The sequence below is a fragment of the Geotrypetes seraphini genome, chromosome 2 (assembly GCF_902459505.1).
Source record: "Geotrypetes seraphini chromosome 2, aGeoSer1.1, whole genome shotgun sequence".
Taxonomy (NCBI): Eukaryota; Metazoa; Chordata; class Amphibia; order Gymnophiona; family Dermophiidae; genus Geotrypetes; species Geotrypetes seraphini.
The window spans coordinates 431,504,253-431,518,618 of NC_047085.1; the positions used below are offsets into that span (position 1 = coordinate 431,504,253).

Here is a 14,366-nt window from a genome sequence, read left to right on the forward strand (position 1 = left end):
AAATTGTAGGTGTCTACCAAGTTAGGTACCTACCAGCTAATTAATTTGTTTAATTCATTTTAAATTGATTTTTAATGGTACTTTCAGTTATCAGTGCCAATTAAGCAAAATTAAGTTAGATGCCTAACTGTAGGCCCCTTGTATAGAATCAGGGCCTTACTATCGCCCGTTTTGTAAGTGATAAGGGCTCACACGGTATTCCTGCATGCACTAATGTATCTGCACTAACTGATCAGTGAAGGAAAGCCCATTCTGTGCTCCCTGACCTGCCCCCTAAAAAAAAAGAAAATATTTTTTAGTGTGTGAAGATAGTGCATGCAGATTTGGCATTTACTGCAGAATGCCTGATTGCATCCAGTGGTATGCCATTTTAAGCCAAATTAGCTGCATGTTGGCGCCTAATACTGCTTAGTAAAAGGACCCTCTAGTTACTAATTACAAGAATAAGCAGTATTAAAGTATGCCTAAAATCGTAGAACACATTAGCAACTCTAACTATTAGGGGCCTATTTCCTAAATCACATTACGCATTTTCAGTTAAAATATGTTAAGAGCTGCAGTTAACCCTTGGTAGCTGCAAAATATCAGCAGTTAACTTTTAGAGGCATTCCCAGCATGCTGGGGAAGGCAGCCATGCCAGTAATGTAGGGCAGAGGTTGGTACTATGTGTGAATATCATGGCTGCTAAAATGGAATGCAATTAGCTCTACCTCTCGAGGTATACTTAGCTGTTATGCATTATCTGCTCCTTTAATATCTAATCTAATCTAATTTCCATTTTATATACCGGATCATTCCAGCAAGGACTCGAGCCAGTTAACAAACTTTAAAAGAATATAATAGAAAACAATAATGAAGGTAATAGAAAAATTTTCAATAAATTAGATCAGTTCTCAATTAAGAATCTCTGAAAGAGATAAGTTTTCAGATTTTTCCTAACAAGTGATAGAGATAATGATGTTCTGATAATCGAGGGAAGATCGTTCCAAACTTTTACCAAGGAATAGAATAAGGAATGTGAGAATTTACCTAGGGTTTTAATCCCTTTAACAGGTTGCTGAGCAAGATGAGTTCTATAGGATCGGGCGACACATTGACGAAATGGGTTGGGAACTGGCTTGGAGGTAGGCTTCAGAGGGTAGTGGTGAACGGCACCCCCTCCGAAATGACGGAGGTAATCAGTGGAGTGCCGCAGGGCTCGGTCCTGGGCCCGATCCTATTCAACATCTTTATAAGAGACTTGGCAGAAAGGCTGCGAGGTAAAATAACATTATTCGCCGATGACGCCAAACTAAGCAATGTAGTGGGCAAAAGCACAACAGACATAAATTCAATGTCCGACAACATGATGCACGACCTACTCCTACTGGAGCGCTGGTCTAGGTCCTGGCAACTTAGCTTCAATGCCAAAAAATACAAAGTCATGCACCTGGGCAGCCAAAATCCATGCAAGACTTACACCCTTAATGGTGAGATCCTAACAAGAACTGAAGCAGAACGAGACTTAGGGGTGATCGTCAGTGAGAACATGAAGACTGCCAATCAAGTGGAGCAAGCTTCATCCAAGGCAAGGCAAATCATAGGTTGCATACGCAGGAGTTTCGTCAGCCATAAGCCTGAAGTCATTATGCCATTGTATAGATCCATGGTGAGGCCCCACCTGGAATACTGTGTGCAATTCTGGAGGTTGCATTACCGTAAGGATGTGCTGAGACTGGAGTCGGTCCAGAGAATGGCCACCCGGATGGTCTCGGGACTCAAGGATCTCCCGTACGAGGAATGGCTGGATAAGTTGCAGCTGTACTCACTCGAGGAACGCAGAGAGAGGGGTGACATGATCGAGACATTTAAATATCTCACGGGCCGCATCGAGGTGGAAGAAGATATCTTCTTTTTCAAGGGTCCCGCGGCAACAAGGGGGCATCCGTGGAAAATCAGGGGTGGGAAACTGCACGGGGACACCAGGAAATTCTTTTTCACTGAAAGGGTGGTTGATCGCTGGAATAGTCTTCCACTTCAGGTTATTGAGGCCAGCAGCATGCCTGATTTTAAGGCCAAATGGGATAGACACGTGGGATCTATTCACAGAGAAAGGTAGGGGAGGGTCATTGGGGTGGGCAGACTAGATGGGCCGTGGCCCTTATCTGCCGTCTATTTCTATGTTTCTATGTTTCTATGGGAAGAGCAATTTAAATGTAAGTGTATTCCTGGTAGTGTGAAACCGAAGAGAGTTAAATGATGGCGGTAATAAAGGCAAAAAATTCCATGTAAAATTTTAAAAAATTACATTGGCACACTTAAATTGAATTCGCCAGTAAACAGGAAGCCAATGAAGTAACCTCAACAATGGAGAGGCATGATCATATTTATGTCTTCCAAAAATTAATTTGGCTGCAGTTTTAATGGTCTTCATAAGGCTTATGGGGACAGACTTAAAGATCCCAATATGTATACTTTAGAGCAGGTGTGTCCAATCTTTTGGCTTCCCTGGGCCGCACTGGCTGAAAATTTTTTTTCTGGGGCCGCACAAATACTGCAGCATGACAGAGGAGGGAGCTGGCAAGACGGTAAACACCTGAGGGCAGCAGAGGAAAACACTGCATCGCCCTTGACCGGGGCCACACAAAACACTTCACGGAGCTGCATGCGGCCGTTGGGCCGCAGGTTGGACACCCCTGCTTTAGAGGAAAGGTGGGAGAGGGGAGATTATTATAGAGACGTTTAAATATCTATGTAATATAAATGTGCATGAGTCAAGTCTCTTTCATTTGAAAGGAAACTCTGCAATGAGAGGGCATAGGATGAAGTTAAGAGGTGATAGGCTCCGGCGTAATCTAAGGAAATACTTTTTTACAGAAAGGGTGATAGATGCATGGAACAGTCTCCCGGAAGAGGTGGTGGAGACAGAGACTCTGTCTGAATCCAAGAAAGTGTGGGATAGGCACGTGGGATCTCTTAGAGAGAGGAAGAGATAATGGTTACTGTGGATGGGCAGACTGGATAGGCCATTTGGCCTTTATCTGCCATCATGTTTCTGTGTCAACTGCAAAGTGCTCCTTCCCCACGCCCAATAAATATTTTTGCTTTTTCACCCTGATTCTATAAATAGCACCTAAAGATAGGCGCCCAATAGAGTAGGGTTACCAAACAATCAGGAAAACCCAGATATGTCCTCATTTTGGAGGATTGTCTGGGTGACCGGATGGATTTTTTTTAAAAAACAGCTGTTCGTCCAGGATTTCGAAGAGTACCAAGCTCGGGGCCACATCGGGAATGCCTCCGAACATGTGCGGATGTGACGCAATGTCACACATGTGGGTGTCTGCAAGTAACATCATCGCATCACATCCGCACATGCTCGGAGGCCCTTCAGATGTGACCCTAAGCTTGAGGAAAGAGAGGAACAAAGGTTTGTGCGGGGGCAATGCCAGGGTGTAACAGGGCAGGGCTGGGGCAGAACAGCGTGGAACTGGGGGTGGGGGGGCACATGTTCGGTTTTTGGCCTTAACATGCATTAATTGGCACTAATTAGGAGTTACATGCATAACTGATCTATGCCCCAATTTTATAAACATTCCCCCTATTTCGGTTTTTGGCCTTAACATGCATTAATTGGCACTAATTAGGAGTTACATGCATAACTGATCTATGCCCCAATTTTATAAACATTCCCCCTATTTTCTTTAACGCGCCTCTCCTAAGGGGGGATGGCCATGGGAGGTAAATAGGTGGCTCAAGAGTCTGCCAACATTTAGGCATGGTTTTACAGAATACTTGCATTTATACTCCCAAATGCCTGTAGGTAGGCGCAGGGGTTAGAGCTATAACCTTAGCATCCTGAGACTGTGGGTTCAAATCCCTCACTGTTCCTTGTGACCCTGGGCAAGTCACTTAATCCCCTCATTGCCCCAGGTATACTAGATAGAGTTTGAGCCCACCAGGACAGATAAGGAAAATATGATAAAGTACCTGAATGTAAACCACTTAGAATATAAGTGGTTTATAAATAATTAAATAAATAAAAATAAATAAATAACCTTTAGCTGGCATAAATGCTAGCGCTTAAAAGCTAAGCAAGAAAATGCGGACTTAAACTGGTATTCGATAATAACTTTTCCATGTGGAACTGCCATTATACACCTTGTGCTTAGAGCCCTGTATCTCAGCACCTATCGTTAGGAGCTATTTACTTAATCCATCCCTTGGTGTTTTTAACATGGTGCGTTACTATTTTTACTTTTTATGTCTGATTTGCCAGAAATCTGTAAAAGCCTAATGCAGTTTAGTAAATAGGCCCCTTTTTAAGTTCATGATTTCTCTCAGAGTCAAACTTGCTTCTGTCATTCTTAGCAAAAACACTTTTGAATGCTTACAGTATAGGATGTACTTGAACCATATCCACCAAGGCTTTCTCCATTTTGTTCTTATGGGGAAAGCCCTAGATGAAGCAAAACTTGAATTAAAGTGCCTAATAAATCTCTATAGGGAAGCACAACACATGATTCAGCAAAAAAGCCTCTGAACTTTATTCCTATTGGCAGACACAATAGCATATGCTTCCAGAAACAGAAGCAGTAGCGTATTATTGGGGGGAGCGGGCTGGGGGGGCCCATGCGCCATCTTGGTGAGGGCACAGGCACCCATCCTTCCCTGCCCTACAAGCGCCTAAGTGCAAAACACTGTTTAAAATGGGTTAAAAAAAATTCAAGGTGCCTACCAGTGCCTAAATAATGCCTAAAGAGGCACTTTATAACACCTAACGCCAATGTAGGCATGACTAATGCCAGAAGTAGCATTCGGAGTCATAAAGCGCCTCCATAGGCATAATCCATGTGAAAGATAGTCACAGGAAATGTAGGCCTTGAGAACCCTGGTCTATGTTTCCGGCCTTTATTGAAGGCATACTTCTATAAATGGTGCCATCGCGTGATTGGCACGTGATCGGGGGCACTTTAAAGGCAGTCGCCGCCACCACTGACACTGTTTGTAGAATCTGGGCCTAGGTGTCTACACACTAACCACAATCTGTTTTCCACAATGTAAATTTTAACCTGCAATGGAAAATGCTGGGCAAGCCCTCAATAGTTGCATTTATTTTCTGCATTTAGTCACAATAACTGCAAAATCTAATACACTTCAGTAAAAGGACTCCTAAGTTTGTACCCAAGTGAAGGATGGGTAACTGACTTGCCCAAGAACACAAGTTGTGTCAGTTGGATTTGAATCTTGAATTTCTCTAGATCTCAGCCAGGTGCTCTACCATAAAACGACTCCTCCACTCCTGTTATGGGTCAACCCTATTGACTTGCTTTTAATATCTATGAAACTGAAAAAAGCCAAGAGAGAGCTACATCTGGCAAAAGTAGAAAAGCAAATGACTAGAGAGGTTCTGTGGGCTTGAAGAAGAGTGGATGTGGTCCCTCTTCACAAAAGTGGTCACAGAGATGAAGTGGGAAACTACAGGTCAGTAAGCCTCATTTCGGTTGTTATCGGAAAAATAATGGAAGCACTGCTGAAGGAAAGGATAGTGAATTTTAAATAATTTTTAAATGGTGTTTTCTACTTACGAGTATGTTAGGCGTCTAACTTAAGGTGCTAATTAATCTGTTGTACCTATTTTTTATCTGTAAATCGCTTAGCAATTTAAATTAAGCGATTCAACAAGTTAAAAATAAACTTGAAACTTGTGCCATTATTTTTAAGGTCCATTAACAGATACACATCCCTAGCAGAATCCAATTCTGAAGCACTATTCTTGAAATCAATAAATCTAAGTTCAATCTGCAGCTGATTTTTCCCTATGATAACCTAACGATTGAACCCTAAGTATAATATTTAAGCTGGCCCAGAAAAGACATCACATATTTTTAAGACCCCAATGATTAGATAAAGCACTTATTCTATCTTCCTGTAATTAGGCAACATCTTTCATGATGCTTTGTAAATTAGATGCAGAAATACATATAAATAGACAGAAATAAAATACAACAATCTTCTTCCACACCAAGACGTGTGAATCTCCAGCATCTAAAACAGTCATCTCTGAGGTACCTTTTGGTGTATGTAGGTCACAGCAACAGCAGCCTTCCAGTATTTTAATTGTTCCCTGAACTGTTCAAGTTTCTTTGAACAAAATTGCACTTGAGAACCAGAGGCCTACCTTTTTCAACTCTTTTCACATTCACCAAACTGTAACTTTAGTATGCCTTTGCTGTGCAGTTGAAGAACCTGGTAAAATTCTTTGGGCATTGCATGGAAACCAGGTTTTGGCACCTGGTTATCATAGTAGTGATGGCTGATTGATTTCCCTTGAATAGATTTTGAGAAAGGCCAGAAGCCGTACAAGCGCACATTCTCACATAGCTCTATGGCAGCACTGGTAATCATAAATCCAGAAGACAGGCGATATGCCCTCACTCCTTTGGTTCTCCAGAACTGAGCAAGACTTTTCAGATACTTGGGGTGGAAGAATATCGCCTTCTGCTTTGCATGGAACTCTCTTAGAGTGTGGTAGACTTTGAAGGAAAGAGCGGTGTTGGCGCGGTAAGAGAAGGCTGGCAACAAAAGGAAAGCCTCACCATAGCTTGTGATGTTCTCCAGAAACGATACTTTATTTCCCTTCAGATTGCCATATCTGCCAAAAAGATATGCTTGATGAATTTTGCATATTTGGTCTAGTAAAAAGAGTAGAGTTGTAAAGTGGACATGTTGAGGGTAATATTGTAAAGGGGTATCTAGGTTAATTGTGCAGGAATACATGACCAAATCTAACAAAAAATTGTGCCCACATTGAAGAGCAAACGGTCGGACAGAGAGCCTCGCCTTAGAATACCAACAGAACAGAAAAAAAGTCAAGGGAGACATCCTTCCAACCAAAAACAAGCCTTAAGCACTGTCCTAGGATCCTTGTTGGGACCGTCCTTATGAACGAATAATGGCTTGTTTTTGGTTGGAAGGACGTCTCCCTTGCCTTTTTTTCTGTACACCCACATTGAAGGCCATGGACATTTTACACCTGCTTGGAAGCAGGAGTAAATGTTAAGGGGTAAATTACATGCATATGTTTGTAAATCATGACCCTGCCCGTGCTCTGTACAAACACCTCTCCCGAGCATGCCTACTCTATAAGTAACATAAGAACATAAGAAATGCCTGCACCGGATCAGACCGAGGTCCATCTTGTCCGGCGAGCCGCGCACGCGGTGGCCCATTTAGGTACTCCTTTTTGGAGACCCGGATTTCCCGTATCCCTCAATATGATTTGCAAGAAGGTATGCATCCAACTTGCGCTTGAAACTCGGAACATTATCCCACAGTTCTAAGTCGCATGACCTTAATTTATAAAAAGTCTTTTATGCACGTAAAACATTCTATATCCAAGAAAAATTTTAATTTGCTTTCTTCATGCTACTGAGCTTGCCGGAACAAGTAGGGAAAAATACTTAAGAATACCTGATTACTACTCAGTGTATTCTAAACCACATTGGGTGAATCTCTTCATGAAAAAGGCAGTTAATAAATCCCAATAAATAAATAAATAAATATATATCCGATTTTATATCCTATATAATAAAACCCTAGCTGCGCATGCGCACTCCTACCTGCTTGTTCCGTTTTCCCTGATCCGTGAGGTGTATGTCTGTGGCGGCAGGAGTGCGCATGCGCGAGTCCCCAGCCTTCCAGCACTTAACTACACTCATGGCAGGACTGGCCGCCAGTGTTGGACTCCCTGCTCTCTCGCGGCAAAAAAACAGTAAGTTTTTCGCGGTCTCCCATCCCTTCCCAAAGTCTGACCGGCCCCCCCTTCCCACGGTCCAGACTCCAAACCTGTCTGCAGCACTCTACACATTCTGCTTCAGGGCCTTCTACTGCCCTGATTTGCTCTGCTGCATCTCTGATGATGTCATCAGGGACATGCCAGAGTACCATAAATCAGGACAGTAGAAGGCCATGAAGCAGTGTGTGTAGAGTGCTGCAGACGCTGCTAGAGTCGACAGGTTTGTCGGGACTGCGGGAAGGGAAGGGGGAGGCAAGGGACTAAGGGAGCCGGCCAGACTTCTAGCACCTGTTAATGTAACGGGCTAAAATACTAGTATAAATATATATATATATATATATATATACATATATATATATATATATATATATATATATATATAAATAAAATATCAGATATATGTATGTATGTATGTATGTATGTATATGTGTTCCAGCATAACTCTGAAATGCATGGACAGATTTCAACCAAACTTAGTATACATATAACTTACTATGTGGGGAAAAATACTGTGGTGGTGGGAAGGGGGTGACATGTGGGTGGGGGGCAGGGGGTGGGAAGGGGGTGACATCCAAAACGACAGATATTAGTTTCTAATCCATAAACGCATGGACAGATTTCAACTAAACTTCGTATACATATGACTTACTTTCTGGGGAAAAATACTGTGGGGGTGGGAAGGGGGTGACATGTAAAATTATCGAAAACGACAGATTATTAGTGTCTAAACCATAGTTTTCAGGCTCACTGAGATGAATATTGACACTCCCGATGCTATTTAAGTCCAAGTTCTGCCCCATAGAGAGGGACATTCCTGTGGGACATGTGGGGGGGGGGGGGCATTTTGTGATAAATAAATATCAGGGCAACGCCAGGTAATCTGCTAGTAAATAAATAAAATTAGCAGACAGAGATAGCATTTTCAATTCAGAGATGCCAATAATACTCGCATGGGAATTAGAGATAAATGGAGTCACACAGCTGGTCATCTTGTCCACGTTTAATAAAAGGATAGATATTACTGTTAACAAGTTATTATTGAAAAGAAGCACCAGGAGGGCCACTCTATGGTTCATATCAGTGCTACAGAAATGTGGGCTACTTTGGTCAACCAGGTATGAATAAAGAAAGCACAAGTCACCATATAATACAGTCCAGAATACAAATTAGAATTTATTATATTTCATACTTCAAAGACCCAATCAGTTTCAGCCGATCACCTGTGTCAGTGGTACATCATACTGCCACTCACACACACTGAAAACAATAAGGGCAGCTCCTGGGTTAAGAACTTCTCACTTATGTCGGACTCGTACTTACGAACCGGGGTCCTGCCTCTCCCTTCCTGTGCCAACGTGCCCTTCTTTCTCCCTTCTTGTCCCAACATAACCCTCTTCCTCCCTTCCGGGTCCCTTGTTGTCCTTCCCTCCCTACCAGGGGTATTTATCTCCTCTGACTTGCTAGCACTTCTCTTCACAATGCAGAGAGCAAGGGCTCCTGCACACTGCTCTTGGCTGACCCAGAAGCCTTCACTCTGACATCAGAAGAAAGGCTTCCAGGTCAGCCACGGGTCATGTGTAGGAACCATGGCTGTGGCTTTGTGAATAGAAGTTCATCTGGGAGGAAAGAGCTGGCCAGAAAAGAAGTACGTACCAAAGGTGATAGCAAGCGGGGAAGGGGGGTAGCGATCCACCCCAGGTGCAGCCAACGTTGTGAACTTCTTTGGCAGTGGCAGCATTCACAATTCGCTAAAGAGATTTTGTCAGGATGCAGCGAAGTAAAACAAAAGGGGGGACTTGTTCTTGAGAAAGCCTTTGGGCGAAACATGTTGAACTGATTGGACCTACCCAATGTTTAAAGACTTAGCAGAAAAAACTACAATTGAAGCTAAGTAAAAAATAATAAGTTTTTAAATTGAGGGAGGGATTTTCACATATGAATTATGCACATGAATTGCACAGAGCACTTTAAAATTATAATTCAAGTCTTATGATGAGACATATGCCAAATAAAAAAAATAAGTCCAAGCCTAAGAATAATTTGGCTGGTGGTTGGCAAGATCTGAAGACTTTAAACAAATTTACATATAAGATAAATTTTAAAGAATATAATATGCTGTTTTTTGTGGGTTTTTTTGGATTTTCTGAATTATTGACAGCGTTTTGAATAATATTGGGCTTTATATCTACCCCATTACAATTGAGCTATGTTTTGAGTATCAAGTTACCATGTATTTATAAGAACAATAGTATTCTTTTTGGATACAATTCATTAATAATTTAACATCTATACCGGTACAACAGTCCACGTGTCAATCCTTATGGTTGAACTCCACGATTCAAATTGGCGAGTCTAAGATCCTCTGGAAGCAGTGGCTTTGGTCAGGTATACGTACTTTAGACGATGTGTTATTAAATGGGAAAATGCTTGCGTTTTCACGACTGCAACAATCATTTTGTATTACAAAGTCTCAAGCATATAAGTGGTTGCAGTTTAAGCAGGCCATTCAGAAAGGGTTCCCTGATTGGCGAAATTTAAAAAAATCAGTATAGCTTGCCGGGCCTGTGGTTCCAGACAGATTTGCTGGGGCATCAGGCAGCCAAGTGGTATGAATTAATATCTGAATATTTGAATAAGAAACCAAAAACTAGTCTGAGAGACATTTGAAGCATTGAGATAAAGCAGCAGATTTCTGCTACTCAGTGGCCACGGGACCTGGGAGTGATGGTGGACAAAACATTGAAGGCGTCGGCGCAGTGCGCCACAGCCTCAAGGAAAGCGAACAAAATGTTGGGTATCATTAAGAAAGGTATCACGACCAGGACGAAGGAAGTCATCCTGCCACTGTATCGTGCAATGGTGCGCCCGCACCTGGAGTACTGTGTCCATTACTGGACGCCGTACCTCAAAAAAGACATGGCGATACTTGAGAGAGTCCAGAGAAGAGCAACTAAGCTGATAAAGGGTATGGGGGACCTCTCAAATACTGACAGACTGAAAAAGCTGGGGCTTTTCTCCCTGGAAAAGCGAAGACTCAGGGGAGACATGATAGAAACCTTCAAGATCATGAAGGGCATAGAAAAAGTGGACTGGGACAGATTTTTCAAACTAAGGGTAACCACAAGTACAAGGGGGCACTCAGAGAAATTGAAAGGGGAAAGATTCAGAACAAACGCCAGGAAGTTCTTTTTCACCCAGAGGGTGGTGGATACATGGAACGCGCTGCCGGAGGATATGATAGGCAGAAGCACGCTACAGGGCTTCAAAGAGGGTCTGGACAGGTACCTGGAGGACAAAGGGATTGAGGGGTACAGGTAGGAGTAGAGGTAAGGTTATAGGGACAGGATTAGAGGTAAATTATAAAATTAGTCAGAGACCACTGTTCAGGCAGTGGGCTTGATGGGCCGCCGCGGGAGCGGACCGCAGGACAAGATGGACCTCTGGTCTGCCTCAGCAGAGGCAACTTCTTATGTTCTTATGTTCTTATTTAGTCTTGGAGGCATCTATGAGACAAACCTGTTTTTTGTTTTTTTTTATTACACAGATCTTTTTGGATCCCCAGTTCGTTTGCAGAAGTTAGATAGTTCTAAATCTAATAGAAGCTGGCACTGTCATCTTGAAATAGGGACACTGGATTATTTGTTGTTCTATTTTCCTTTGATACTCAATTTTTGGAAGTCGATATGGGGACATATCAATAACATACTGGAATCATCGATTCCATTAACCTATGATGTAGTCATCTGTGGGACACTATTGCATATTAAACCCCCATTGGACCGGTATAAATGCCGGTTTTTCATTATCATGACCGGGATTGCCATGCAAATGGTTACCCACAATTGGAAAAATTGGGATCGGCTTAGTTTTACCTTTCAGTAGGTGAATTTATGTTTGTGTTATAAGTATGAGAAAATGAACGCTGACATGTTGGGGCATAATAATTTATTCAGGATCTGTTATAGGGGAAAACACCCTCCAGGGATTCAAGACAAAGTTGGACAAGTTCCTGCTAAACTGGAACGTACGCACTAGTCTTTGACCTGGGGGGCCGCCGCATGAGCGGACTGCTGGGCAAAATGGACCACTAGTCTAACCCAGCAGAGGCAATTCTTATGTTCTTATGTCCATTAATGACTTTTTTTTACTTTGGTATAGTTGTCTTTTACCTTTAATTTCCTTTAGATTTATACTAGCTGATGCCCCGGCGTTGCACGGGTATTTAATTATAGCAATAACACTGTAAATGGATTCAAATAAAGATACTTTATAGTGGTGAATGAAATTATTTTTTTACAGCTTAATAAAAAGTACAATATTCAAATTATAATGTGAAATATTTGACAAAATGAATACAATACAACTAACGCAAAACGTGATTATAAACAACATTTTTAGTTTCACCTCCTGGAGCAAGAACATATAAATTCTTGGGTGAACCCACCCTTGAGCAAGCAACATAGAGTTGTGGGCCGCGAGACCCCCAGAACATATCACCCCAGGTAGTGAGGGATCTGCATACCAAGTTTCGTTCAAACCGGTCAAGCCGTTTTTGAATTACTGTGAGAATGGCAGCTTTTTACATTTTTTCCATTGACATGAATGGGTGAAATCTGATTTTCTGTTTGTAGCTCCGCCCACATGTGCAGGTGGGCCATGAGACCCCCAGAACATATCACCCCAGGTAGTGAGGGATCTGCATACCAAGTTTCGTTCAAATCGGTCAAGCCGTTTTTGAATTACTGTGAGAATGGCAGCTTTTTACATTTTTTCCATTGACATGAATGGGTGAAATCTGATTTTCTGTTTGTAGCTCCGCCCACTTGTACAGGTGGGCCGCGAGACCCCCAGAACATATCACCCCAGGTAGTGAGGGATCTGCATACTAAGTTTCGTTCAAATCGATCAAGCCGTTTTTGAATTACAGTGAGAATGGCAGCTTTTTACATTTTTTCCATTGACATGAATGGGTGAAATCTGATTTTCTGTTTGTAGCTCCGCCCACGTGTGCAGGTGGGCCGCGAGACCCCCAGAACATATCATCCCAGATAGTGAGGGATCTGCATACCAAGTTTCGTTCAAATCGGTCAAGCCGTTTTTGCGTGATCGCGGCACATACACACACACATACATACCTCCGATTTTATATATATAGATACACATCCAGGGAAGGGTGGGAGAGGGTGTTATCTCTTTTGTTTTATTCCTTGATTAAATGTACTGGAAGGGAGGGGGGGGGGTGATTCATTTTGTATTGTTACTGATGGATTGTAAGTGCTGATTCTGATTATTAAAGTAGTATAATTTTATGCACTTTGTATTAGCCTTGAAAATTTAATAAAGATTTAGAAAACAAAAAAAGCAATGTAAATAATATTATTAAAAAACTATAATCTTCTTTAATACTCACTTTAGGGTTATGATGCTTGGATTAACAGTCACAAGGTTTGTTTTGTTTCCAACGTCTTTAGTAACATTTCCTAAGATAGGTGGGAGATTGCACCTGAAATTCAGAAACAGGGAATTAAAAACCATCAGCAAGCTGCACATTTAGAAGACAGCGAATAATCATATTCATTATTAATTCAAATTAAAGAGAGAGAGAAACACTTTAGACTGCTATTTCATATGTACTGTATATGGTCACAATAGCAGTGGTTAGTGGCTAGAATGTATTATGGTCAATTAGCTAAATATTAAGATGATTATACCGTATATATTCGACTATAAACTAAGATTTTTAGACTACAAAAAAAAAAAGCTCAAAATTGGGATCTTTGCTAAAAGTCAGGGCAGCACACCATTACTGTTATTCCTCCCTCCCACCCACCCCAGCAATGACCAGCATTTCTCTCTAGCGTCTAGCTTCCAGCTCACTCCCCCACCCTGACTGGCATTTATGACCACTCCTTCTTGGCTGCTGCTACCACAGTTGACAAGAAAATGAGAGCAAGCTGGACCGGCATGGGGCATTGAGCATCTGCACATGCTGAAGGCTTCCCAGCTCCAGAGCCAGCATCTGCACATACTGAAGGACCCTTATTGATCTAGCTTGCTTTTATTTCTTGTTGATGGCAATGGCGGCAGTAGCAGCAGCCCAGAGAAAGTAGTAAGAAATGTCGATCATTGGTGCCAGTTACATGGGAGAGAGGTAGGAGAGAGTAAGAAATGGCAGTCACTGTTGAATGGTTGGATGGGGAGTAAAAATGCTTGGAGCAGCTTTCAAGAAGTAAATCCAGGAAACATTATACAGTGGTACCTTGGTTTACGAGCATAATTCGTTCCAGAAGCATGCTCGTAAAGCAAAATACTCGTATATCCCACCCCCCGAGGCCAGCGGTGCTGCTCTATCCCCCCCCACGAGAACCGGCACTGCTCCCTCCGAAGGCCCCCCCCCCCCTGTGATCCAGCCCCCTCCCCCCCGCCGCGATCTGAAGTCCCCCAGACCCACCTGAACCCGCTTCTTACTTTCATCTCAGCCTCTGCACCGGCACCGGCATGTCCTGTGCGTTGGTGCCGGTGCCCGAAGATCGGCTTCCTCTTCTTTGCTGGGCCTTGAGCATCTGCGCATGCTCAAGGCCTGCGAGTT

The 14,366-nt window shown here is 42.5% G+C and overlaps 1 protein-coding gene across 1 annotated transcript in view; it reads right to left on the reverse strand.

The window, feature by feature from the left end:
• Positions 1-4,014: 4,014 nt before the first annotated feature.
• The window catches only part of ST8SIA6 (ST8 alpha-N-acetyl-neuraminide alpha-2,8-sialyltransferase 6), a 79,422-nt gene continuing 69,070 nt past the window's right edge, over positions 4,015-14,366 (reverse strand). Inside the window, exons 6-7 of the mRNA XM_033934296.1 lie at positions 13,188-13,280; positions 4,015-6,634 (exon numbers count right to left, since the gene is read on the reverse strand). Coding sequence (XP_033790187.1) covers positions 6,166-6,634; positions 13,188-13,280 — 562 coding nt within the window. The 3' untranslated portion in view covers positions 4,015-6,165. The remainder of the gene's footprint in view (positions 6,635-13,187; positions 13,281-14,366) is intronic.